The sequence below is a fragment of the Chelon labrosus genome (genome assembly GCF_963514085.1).
Source record: "Chelon labrosus genome assembly, chromosome: 17".
In the NCBI taxonomy this organism is placed as follows: Eukaryota; Metazoa; Chordata; class Actinopteri; order Mugiliformes; family Mugilidae; genus Chelon; species Chelon labrosus.
Window position 1 is genome coordinate 1,906,574 of NC_140350.1, and position 11,506 is coordinate 1,918,079.

Here is an 11,506-nt window from a genome sequence, read left to right on the forward strand (position 1 = left end):
TACGCAGGTGAAAGAAGGCAGTCCTGGTTACTTGCTTAATATGCGAATTAAAGGACATTAAAGGATCCTCGTCAATACAACACACTGAACACTGCCAGAGGCCTGCAAAATGACCTCCAGCAGGCCACTGGTGTGAATGTCTCTGACCATACAATCAGAAACAAACTTCATGAGGGGGGCATGAGGTCCTGATATCCTAGTGGGCCCATCCTCATCCTTCTGCTTATAGCAAAAAGTATTTGATAGACTTGGAGGAAATACTTTCTAAGCAACCAGCAAGAGTCCTAGTAATGTTTTGTCTAAAGTGAATTCAATGTTAGTGAGCCTCATTGATTCAGCCCTTTACAAACTCATATTAATCCCAGTAAAGTTGTATTTTTATTGGCATTTCAATTAGTGACCGTATGAGATATATTGCCTGTTTATAATTCCCCTTTCCAACTGAAGCCGTCTTGAATCAATGTGAAAACAGAGAAAAGAAACATCTCTTTAGGCCTATTCAGACCTTCCATTAAGATCTGATCTGGACTATCCGATCGCAAGTGGCTCGCTTTAGTGTGTTTAGACCTGGCATTAACGTGCGTCTCCAAATGCGTCTCCAGATCTGATCTCAGTGTTGCACTCTGAATGCAAATAAATAAGTCATCTGGGGTGCAGTAGAATATTTTAACAGCTACTGTTTCTAATGGATCTGTACTGCTGCTCCAGAACTGGAGGCTAGACCTGTACAAACCTCAGATTATCACTCCAACCCTGGAAGTTTCCATACGCACCGGAATCTCTGGTAATAAAGATAAATAAAGACAATGGTAAATGAAGAAATACGCAACTTAACTACACATGACTCCTCGTACATCAATAATTAACAAAGAATCACATTTGTGTCTAGAGAAAACTTGTGTCTTCACAGCCTTGACTGTTGTCAGTTAACTCAGTAAATGCTTCATCAGATGTACTCCTGATTTACTTTACATTTATAATTATACCTATTCAAATAATCTAAATAGACTTTTCTGCAACTTGATCCAAATGGTCTTTGTCTTATGTACATCCTTTAATTTTCTACTAGTCTAAAAATGTGCGTGGAGCAGTTTTTATTTAAAATACAATAAATACAGACAAAAATAGACAAGCTTCAATAACTGCCACTGACTTAACCAGTGAAATGGTTGTCCAGTAGTACCCATTGTTGTACAGATGCTGTACAACAATGGGCAACCATGGCAGGATTGTTTGTAATAGTAATTTGTGCAGCGTGTGTAATTCAAACTATTAAACTGTGGCTGATATCAGTTCATTCAGTCATTCCAATCAGTAGTAGAGATGATGTACAATTGTTCATGTTCAAAAATTCAGTGTTTTGTTTTGAAAATGTTTATGAAAGAATCAAATAAAAAGAGAATGCTCCTGGATTCCATGTCCTGCTTTAGTAACTACCGGACCTGAACCTGCCAGTCACTCGCTGATCTTACTGAAAGTACTCAAACTTGTTTTTGCTTGTGAACTATTTCATAATGATTTTTCTGAAAAAGATGGGAAAAAAAACAAATCATCAAACATGTTCTCTGATGACTCTGCGATTGTCGGCCTCATCAGAGACGATGATGACGCAGACTACAGAGGACTGACGGGGAACTTTGTGGACTGGTGTCAGCGAAACCACCTCCTTATCAACGCGGGGAAAACCAAGGAGGTGGTGGTGGACTTTCGTAGACGCCGTTCTGCCCTCCCCTCACCAGTGAACATCCAGGGAATGGGCATTGAGTAAGTGGACTCTTATAAGTACTTGGGTGTTCACCTCAACACCAAACTGGACTGGTCTCACCACACTGATGCACTCTATAGGAAGGGACAGAGCAGGCTGTACCTTCTGAGGAGACTGAGGTCTTTTGGAGTGAAAGGGGCACTCCTGAAGACCTTCTATGACTCTGTAGTGGTATCAGCCATCCTGTACGGAGTGGTCTGCTGGAGCAGTGGCATCACAGAGAGGGAGAGGAAGAAGCTGGATAAGATCATCAGGAAGTCCAGCTCTGTCCTGGGCTGCCCCTTGGACTCAGTGAGGGAGGTGGGTGACAGGAGAGTTCTGGCTAAACTGTCCTCCATGCTGGACAATGAGTCCCACCCCCTGCACGGTGACCTGACAGGACTGAGGAGCAGCTTCAGTGACAGACTGCTTCACCCTCAATGTGTGAAGGAAAGATACAGAAGGTCTTTCCTTCCTGCTGCTGTTAGGCTCCACAACGAGCACTCCTAATATGTGCAATATATCTGTTATTATATATCTATTATTATATCATTTCTGCATGGTGTTGCAAGTCTGCCTTATGTATCAGTTTGTCTAGCCGCAAGGTTCCCTTCTTCTTAGCGCTGCCTCTCCAGCACACCACAGCGTAGAGCTTGGACTAAATAGATAAAAAAATTGACAAGCTTGGATAATTCCCACTAACTTAACTAGTGAAATTGTTGTCTGGTAGCTCCCATTGTTGTACAGATACTGTACAACATGGCAACCATGACAGGATTGTTTGTAAGAGAGCTTAAGTAGCAATATATGTGTGATTCAAACTATTAAACTGTGGTTAATGTGATTTCATTCGGCCATTCCAATCAGTAGTTAAGATGATATCCAAATGTTTATTTTCAAAAAGTCTGTATTTTGCTTTGAAAATGTTTATGATTGAATCAAACAAAAACAGAATGCTCCTGGATTCCATGTATGTCCTGCTTTAGTAACAGAACTAATCTTACTGAGAGAAAGTTCTTCTCTCAGTCATACTTTTAGTTATTCCATTTATTCAAACTGCAGCTAACAACATATTTTTGGCAGCTATTGTATACTTCATATTTAGACAAAATAGAAAATTCTGAAACTTCAAATCAAAGTGCAATAAACACAACATATTTAAAAGCAGTATAATGGCCGAACACATATTCCTGAGATAACCTGTATGCCAGTGGATTCAAGAGGACGGTACTTCTATATAACTATTATAATTTAAGTACAAACATAATGAGGTGAATCCATTAAGGGTGTATACAATAAATTGCAGATTTGCAACTTGAATGGTTCACTGTATTACTGCGTGTTTGGACTTAAATACACATGAACATCCATTATACATTCTACTGTACACTGTTTAAAAATCTATCATTAAAAAGTCAGAAGGCAGTATCTTCATGTAGTGCAAAACAGCAACTTGCAATTTAACTTTATGGTTAGCTTACTTACCGTGATGGAGGCTGCATAAATATCAGAGAGATGAGACGTTTTTAGATTCCGTAGGTGCATTGCACCTGCATAAGAGTTTAAGGATTTATAGCTGTAATAGCAAATTTTGCCAATATGACTGGTTGTCAGGGGGTCCCTGTTCTTCGGTTGCTCCCAAACATTCACCTGATGGTGCACCTCTCTATTTAAGCTGTTGACTTAGAACAACATGAAGAAGTTAGTGTCTCCAAGGAAGTTCCAAGAAGAATAGTAAAATGCATGGATAGCAGAATTTCTTTTCCTTTCTTTCTTTCATGTAAGAAAGGAGGGGACGAAATGCCCTACAAGAGAAATAATATGTTTAATGCATCCAAAGCAGAAGCTGATATTACATTATCATTTTTATTTATTTTATGTTACTTATTCACTGCTTGAATTAGGGACTTGGTAAAAGGAAGAATCTGGAAAGATGGCGAACACCGTGAGCTAATTATCCCCAGAAGATGGCGGTAATGAAACAATAAGGACGCCAACTGCTGGAAAACCTGAAGGAAGAAGAAGAAGGATAGGAAGGAGGCTTCATCCTGCTGCTGACAGCCTGCAACGCATCGCCAGAAGCTACGTGCTCTCAGAGGCTCAGCATAATGGAGTCCCTTTTCCACACTAACTTAAAGAAGGAGCTCTTCTGTGCGCTTTGCAGCGCTCTGCTCCTCCTCACCACGGTCACATCTGCAGAGGAAGTGAAAAACTCCCAGTGTCACAATTACGCGGGAGGACACGTCTATCCTGGAGAGGCTTCCCGTGTGCCCGTATCAGACCATTCCTTGCACCTCAGCAAAGCAAAGAGTGAGTTTCTCTTAAGATTCTTAAGTGGCGGTGCCTAAATGTATTTGCATTCCTAAAAAGCAGCGCGCACAGATTTCGATCCTCCCGACTTCCTCCTTCTGGAGTTTCAGCTGCTGTCAGTGCAACAAAAACACCATGTCACTGTCTGCAGCCTATCGTTTGATTGGTTGAGCCTTGTCGTTTAATTGTGATATTTTTTTTTTATATATTATACTTTCTCCATGCCTAATTTCAAGTCAGATGATTTTAAAGGACACGTCATTCTATGAAGTTCATTGGATTGCATGTCTATCTCCGCCCCACTGACACGACTATGGCACGGCACCAACACCTTATCCTGTTTGGGCTTTAGCTAAGCAACTCCTGAAAACAATCAAAAGCATCGTGTATTATACGCATATGATTAAGTATGTGGTCTTTAAATATGCTGCCAGTGCTTGAGTTATTCTTTACCTATGACTTCTGTCCCTGTTCACTACCACAGGTGTTCCTCTGCCATATGGCCTCTCTGGTTTTTAGACTTTACGCCAAGTTTGCAGTATTTGTGCACCATAAGTCACTGGCTCTGTCTGTTGCATTAAGAGTATACAGTAGGTTTGCTGTGGTGGAGTGTAACTAAGTACATGTGCTCAAGTCGGACACTTGCATTTAAATTTGAGGGACTTGCACCTTACTTCAGTTTTTCCATTTTAATACAGCTTTATAAACCACTCCCAGAAGTCAAACATTGTCCCTTATTACTGCACTACATCTGTCTGACACCTTAAATTAGCAGTAACTTTTCAGATTAAGAATTTTCGTAGTCGGGCGGCACAGTGGAGTGGTGGTTAGCACTGATGCCTCACATCATGTTCATGAGTTTGCACGTTCTCCCTGTGTCTGCGTGGGTTCTCCCCGGGTACTCTGGCTTCCTCCCACTGTCCAAAGACAGTAGGTGTGCATGTGAGTGTGAATGGTTGTCTGCCAGGGTGTACCCCGCCTCACGCCCGATGACAGCTGGGATAGGCTGCAGCACCCCCCTGTGACCCTTCACAGGACAAGCAGTTACAGAAGATGAATGAATAGAACCCTATCCAGTGAAATGCATGCTTCTTTTAATTGGACTATCTGATAAAAGTGTGTCAGATTTTCTTGGTTGAATTAACACAATTGTCACTGAGCCTGTTAAAAGTATTTCACAATTTATGTATTTGCATTATTATCAGCTGGGTGTCTGTGGCGACATTCCTGTGGGGAAAATGTTACAATAACTTATAATGTAATCTCCATTCACGTGAATGCATTCAAGTGTCCATACAAGTACTTGAAATTAGTTCAACCCACAGCAGTTAAATGCAACATGCACTTTAATGCAGTATTAATCCTTTCATTAAACTTACTTTACTAAGTTTTTAAATGCAGGACTTTTAATTGTAGTATTTTCAGTGGTCTTTGCTCTGATCTGAATGTAGCTATTGTAATGGAGATCATGTAATACGTTCAGGAGAGACAAACAGACACAGGAATAGAGCAGCAGGAGTCATAAGAGCAAGACGTGTATCATGTAGTATGAAATAATGATCAGTAAAAGGCACAAGGTTACAGGACTTATGTGGGTGACAGATCAGCATGTTTATTTCTTCCTCCCATAATTTCGCTGAAATACATACGTGACACTTAGTCATTTGAAACAAAATGCACATCATGAGTATTTTTGAATTCCAGTAATGGAGAAAAAAACTCCTGGTTTCATCAAACCATGTATCTTTCTTTCTACTTAAAGTCTCAAAGCCTGCACCACACTGGGAAGGAACAGCTGTCATCAACAGTGAATTCAAGGAGCTGAAGTTGTCAGACTACAGAGGCAAATACCTTGTTTTCTTCTTCTATCCCCTGGACTTGTAAGTATCACCTGATCTATCTCACCTTCCATAATCACTTCACAATGATCACCAAAGAGTGTATTCTTAATGTTTCTTTTTCAGCACATTTGTCTGCCCTACTGAGATCATTGCATTCAGCGATCGTGTGCATGAGTTCCGTGCCATCAATACAGAAGTCGTCGCCTGCTCAGTGGACTCCCAGTTCACCCACTTGGCCTGGTAAAATTGGCTTCTTTATTACATCCACACAATGCTATCAGACTTTAATGACTGCAGTCCAGACATAATGATAGCAGACATCCAGACGCTGTTGTTGTTTTCTTTACCCGTATGCTTTTTTTTTTTTTTTTTTAATCTTTAACAGGATCAACACCCCCAGGAAGCAAGGTGGACTTGGACAAATGAAAATCCCTCTGTTGTCTGACGTCACTCACCAGATTTCAAAAGACTATGGAGTCTACCTGGAGGATCAGGGACACACATTGAGGTGAGGTTTCACATTTACATTAATGGCCATTATCAAGATTGTACAGACATATCGACTTAAAGAAACTTGCCTTCTTATATAACACTGTCACTGGACGTAGCTAAAGCTGATCAAGTATAGGAGCAGGCGTGAAAGCTCAAATCACATTTGATGCTTTATAAAGTTATGAAACGTGTTTCATTCAGCAGCCATGGAGACGTTAACAGGAAGCACCCAACAGTAAGCCCATGCTCTGATCTCACTTACGCGTGTCTTTTTCAGAGGTCTCTTCATTATTGATGACAAAGGCGTCCTGAGGCAGATCACCATGAATGATCTCCCTGTGGGAAGATCTGTGGATGAGACGCTTCGGCTGGTCCAGGCCTTCCAGTACACAGACAAACACGGAGAAGGTACAGGGAGAAATGCAATTCATAATAAAAGCCGCAACTCAGTCATATTTTTTTTCAATTGCAATGAAGACTTGACACAAATGTGAGGTTTCCGGTGGATTCTTTGACCTGTTTTTGTGCTAACTGGAAATATGTCATTTGTTTTACAGTGTGTCCAGCAGGATGGAAGCCAGGCAGTGACACAGTAAGTATGATTGTGAGGGATTTGGATGCGCTACTAATAAGCTTTAGTTTTCAAACATTCTCCTTCCAGACAAGCATTTTTGCATCGTTTTGGCTGTCATGTGTTACATGACAGTCTTGAGCATGTAAGCAGTAGACACATGGTAAAATGCAGAATTTAACTGTGCAAGTCAGCATCTCCTCTAATTCGTTCTCCATGTGGAAAAAAACGCTGGTAGTAAGTTCATTATTCTATTTATTGCGAAAATACACAAAAAGAGATAAAATGAAGTCGACGAAGGTGGGGATTATTTTGTGGGGCTCTCCTTTCTTGGAAATAGAACAAGAAACTTGGCTCTTATAGGCGGATTATACTTCTGCATTAAGTTGATGCAGAGTCTAAGGCGACAACGCAGACCCTACCGCCGCAGCTGATGTGCAACTCCCAAGAAATGCAACTACGCGCAGTGGCTACGCAGAACACAAGAGCTGTGATTTGTCCACTTGGTAGTAGCATGTTTCCGCTTTATTATTTCCAGCTGCTTCTCCATCTCTGCAATTTTCAAATTGATTGTTTTGGATCAATAAAGATGGAACACATCAAAGAAAGGTTAACTGAGGAGGTTTCGAGATACAAACATTTGTGTAACTCGTGTTAGGTGAAAAAAGTGGAAAGTAAAGCAGGAAGTAGACACAGAAATGTTCCCGACTGGCAAAAAGACACAGTGCCGACTAGTGTTTGAGTGGTATTTTTACAGAGCGAGCCAGACTGATGACCGCACAAGTATAAATGGCTCGCTCCGGTGTGGGCTACGTGCGTAGGTTACGTTGTTGCGATGTCCCGCAAAGTTATAAACTGCTTTAATGGATGGATACAACAAAAATGACTGAAAAATCACACGGTAAAGATTGTTGTTCAAAAAAACCCCAAAAATTTACAAAAGAAAATATCTAAATGTTTTGTTTTATTATTATTATTATTAGTTGGGATACACTTGATAGCTTAATGGCTAGTTATCAGGATGTGCATATTCAAAATTGCTGACTGTGCACTAATTTTGATAAATTCTCTCCCACAGATTATTCCCGACCCTTCAGGCAAGCTGAAGTATTTTGATAAACTGAACTGATGATCTGTGTTTCTGTTTTCCCATTCCGTGAAATCCAGCGCTTACAGAAAGTTCAAATAAAATGTGTTTTCATAAACTGCTGTCTGTGTCTTCTTTTAAACTCACTTGGCCGAGTGACTGTGTGACACGGCAGAGCTTAATGCAGCACAGGGCTGCAAATCACTGGGAATTGTTGGTGTGAACACACCCAGTGACTACCAGATGCTCTCTCGAAATAACTGATTACGAAGATCGGGGGAGAAAGAGACGTAAGTGTGTAATTACCACCAGACGTGCAACAATATTTGCTCTCTCATATCTTTTGAATTCACAAGATTATAAATGTGTGATTAACGCAAGATTTATTTTTGCGGTTTGTGTTAGAAACTGGCTGCAGGCTTTGAGCTTTATATTAAGTCAGGACAGATAAAGTGTTTACTCAAAGAATGAAATATGTTTGCAATGGGAATGCAAAAAGGTGCATATTTATATTTCCGTTTTCCATGTAAGCAATCATTAGTCTTTTATGATGTATAATAAAAGAGGAAAATGTGTGTCAAATACCACACCCATGCGGAAGTTGGTAATGTGTAGCTGACCGAGGACTGGAAGAGATTTTATTGTTTTGTTACCTATGAGAAAAGCAGTATGCACTTGGAGTACAGTTGCACTTATTTGGACACACATTCGGCAAAATGTTAGGATTAACTTAGCACTTCAGCACTAATGAAGCAACCATTTGGACAAGAATGTGATTAATATTCAGCCCACCTTGTGGAGCTTGGCCTTGTAACTGATACTGATGCAATGCTTGCAAAATCATAAAAGTTCATGTTTAGGGGGGAATATTTAAAACCAAGTCAGCCAAACTCAGTTAAGTTACCACATCAGTTACTTGTATCAGGCTTTAGATAACCTGCGATGTTCCAGATCATTCCCTTTGTTTACTACTTTTTTGGAGGCACAAATCATTAACATAACTGGGCAAAACATTAGGTACACTAATGTGTACAGATCAATAAATCTCAGCCAGTTTGTGTCTGTTGCATAGGAGAAGCAAATGTGACCAACTCAAAAACAGTTCAATCGATTTAATGTTAAAAGCTGCATTTGTATGTAAACAATTGAGCTGTTGGTTATTTTTTTACTCAACAGATATGTGCCTCGGTCATGTGGTCTGGTTAATGTTTACCTCTTTAACAACATTCAAATGGAGTACCTGATGAACACAAAGATAAGGAGATAAGGAGGAAGGGAAACAGGATGTAAAAAGCTGGTTGTCCATTTATAGATTAACAAACAGGTCTGCCTCCTCCAGAAATACATAAAAGAGATCTTTCTGAAACTGCCATACCATTCTTTGACATAGCCAATGCACTTCAGTATAGGCTGGTTTCCAAATTTTTGTCGGGGGGTGAACTCCTGAGGAGCGGATGAAGAAACAAATTTTGCTTTTGTTCACATTCAGAGGATTAGTAAGGAAAGGAAAAAAGAGTAAAAGGAGAAAATGGCCAATTTTATATTACGGACAGCTGAACCAAAGGATGTCCCCGATATCCTGCGACTCATAAAGGTAAGCCAGATGTTAAAGTCTCATACTTACTAATTTATTACCTCTGATTATTAATCATACTTCCAATTAAAAGCTTAATACAATGCCTTTTTTACTTTGTACCATTTAGGAACTTGCTAAATTTGAAGAGATGGAGGAGAAGGTGATGCTGACCGAGAAAGGTGCCGCAGTTTAGTTTAATCTACACTGAACTATGCTATTAAACATGTATTTACCTGAGTTTTGAGAAAATACTTTTAATCTTTCAAAAATAAAAGTCAATGTCAAAGTCTTTAAAAGTCAGTCTCCCACTTTTAGATCTACTTGAAGATGGCTTTGGGGAACATCCATTCTACCATTGCTTGGTTGCTGAAGTCCCGAAAGAGCAGAGCTCAGACGGTAAAGATCTGTTTAATACTTACAGTGACTCACACCTATTACTTATCGGAATTCGACGCTGACTCATGATGTTTACTTTCAGGGTACACTGTGATTGCGTTTGCCATGTACTACTTCACATATGACCCTTGGATTGGAAAGCTTCTCTATTTGGAAGACTTTTATGTCATGCAAGAGTTCCGTGGTAAGGTTGTTGACAAGTGCTTTTTATGCCACTGTGTTAAAAGTTAATAAGTTACAGAGAAGCGGTTTTGCAACACGGTGGGGCGCTTTACATAGATTGTCATGACCTGCTTTAATTGCTCTCTGTACATTTAATCTTTCAGGTCTTGGCATTGGATCAAAAATCCTGAAGGTTCTGAGTGAGGTACTGTGTCAGTGTACTTAAAGCTTTTCTTTATAACAGATGCACCTTAACTTTATTCAATGCCTTATATGTCCTTATATTAATATATACTTTTCTTTCTATCTTTCTAGACGGCAGTGAAGACTCGCTGCAGCAGCATGCATTTCATCGTAGCAGAGAATAACAAGAAGTCTATTGAGTTCTACAAGAGAAGAGGAGCAGCTGATCTCTCCTTCGAGGAAGGCTGGCGTCTTTTTGAGATCGAAAAGGCGGAGCTGCTCAAAATGTCTGCCAAATAAATAAATAGTTCTCATTGACTTGTACTGACAGTTGGTAATAGCAGTAATCATGTTCTGTTCATCAGGGATTTCCCACGATCTTAATAAATGCATTCACCACTTAAATGTTACGTTTGATGATAATAAAGTGTACTACTTTTAAGTCGTCTGAAATGCTGAAATTTAGGCTGACTTCCGCTGTTCAGTGAATGAACACTGAGATTCAAGAATAACTTTGTAATAACTTGTAATGTGTAATCCTTTGTTGCTTTTTACAGTGCTGGAAAAGGAAAAAAAAATAAAAGATTCACAAACATACACCCACTTGCCAGTTCATTAGGTAAACTAGTGAAACAAATGCATTGTAATATAACAGTCCTGCACTAAATCCCCTTTATGACTCTTATAATGTTCAGTTTAAGCTGAAACAGCATAGGAAAGGTAGTATACAATTTAATACCACCACAAAGCACAGCCTCCAAAATGATGTCAAGTCAGCAGCTCTCTCCTAGTTATGTGAAACAAATGCTAAAAACCATATCCTTCATGCAGCAATGTTGTATTAGAATGCCTTTGTTTTAACCAGTGTACCTAATGTTTTGGCAAGTGTATTCTGTACATTTTAGTCCAGTTTTTAGTCCCTTTTTCTTTCACAACCCTTTGCCACTGACCTTTGGGCTGTGGATGAATAAATAAATGAATAAATAAATAAATAAATAAAATAAAATAAAATACTCTCAAAGTATCAATAGTAGCTAAATGGGTCCTGTAATGTATAGTGATAATAGTACATTACTGGATTATTATTACTTATCAACATGTAAATGGAGTTTTAGTGTTGGGTCTGTTTACATAATGTTAGGCC

At 39.6% G+C, this 11,506-nt stretch overlaps 2 protein-coding genes across 2 annotated transcripts; both read left to right on the forward strand.

Moving 5' to 3' along the window:
- Positions 1–3,755: 3,755 nt before the first annotated feature.
- On the forward strand, positions 3,756–8,163 carry prdx4 (peroxiredoxin 4). The gene is made up of 7 exons (XM_084564644.1): positions 3,756–4,054; positions 5,817–5,934; positions 6,019–6,135; positions 6,281–6,403; positions 6,665–6,795; positions 6,945–6,979; positions 8,037–8,163. Exons 1-7 carry the CDS (start codon positions 3,853–3,855, stop codon positions 8,085–8,087), a joined length of 777 nt encoding a protein of 258 aa, XP_084420770.1. The 5' UTR covers positions 3,756–3,852; the 3' UTR covers positions 8,088–8,163.
- Positions 8,164–8,301: 138 nt separating this feature from the next.
- Positions 8,302–11,216, forward strand: LOC311502430 (diamine acetyltransferase 1-like). The gene is made up of 6 exons (XM_084564645.1): positions 8,302–9,639; positions 9,749–9,800; positions 9,937–10,017; positions 10,100–10,201; positions 10,344–10,384; positions 10,495–11,216. The coding sequence occupies exons 1-6, from the start codon at positions 9,574–9,576 to the stop codon at positions 10,660–10,662; spliced, it is 510 nt and encodes a 169-aa protein (XP_084420771.1). The 5' UTR covers positions 8,302–9,573; the 3' UTR covers positions 10,663–11,216.
- Positions 11,217–11,506: the final 290 nt, after the last annotated feature.

Excerpts from the sequence above, each read along its gene's own strand:
- LOC311502430 (XM_084564645.1), top strand. The coding sequence starts at position 9,574 with ATGGCCAATTTTATATTACGGACAGCTGAACCAAAGGATGTCCCCGAT. Across the intron at positions 10,202-10,343 it reads TGTCATGCAAGAGTTCCGTG|GTCTTGGCATTGGATCAAAA; the intron begins GTAAGGTTGTTG and ends TTAATCTTTCAG. Across the intron at positions 10,385-10,494 it reads TCCTGAAGGTTCTGAGTGAG|ACGGCAGTGAAGACTCGCTG; the intron begins GTACTGTGTCAG and ends CTATCTTTCTAG.
- prdx4 (XM_084564644.1), top strand. The coding sequence starts at position 3,853 with ATGGAGTCCCTTTTCCACACTAACTTAAAGAAGGAGCTCTTCTGTGCG. Across the intron at positions 5,935-6,018 it reads TTCTTCTATCCCCTGGACTT|CACATTTGTCTGCCCTACTG; the intron begins GTAAGTATCACC and ends TTTCTTTTTCAG. Across the intron at positions 6,404-6,664 it reads GATCAGGGACACACATTGAG|AGGTCTCTTCATTATTGATG; the intron begins GTGAGGTTTCAC and ends TGTCTTTTTCAG.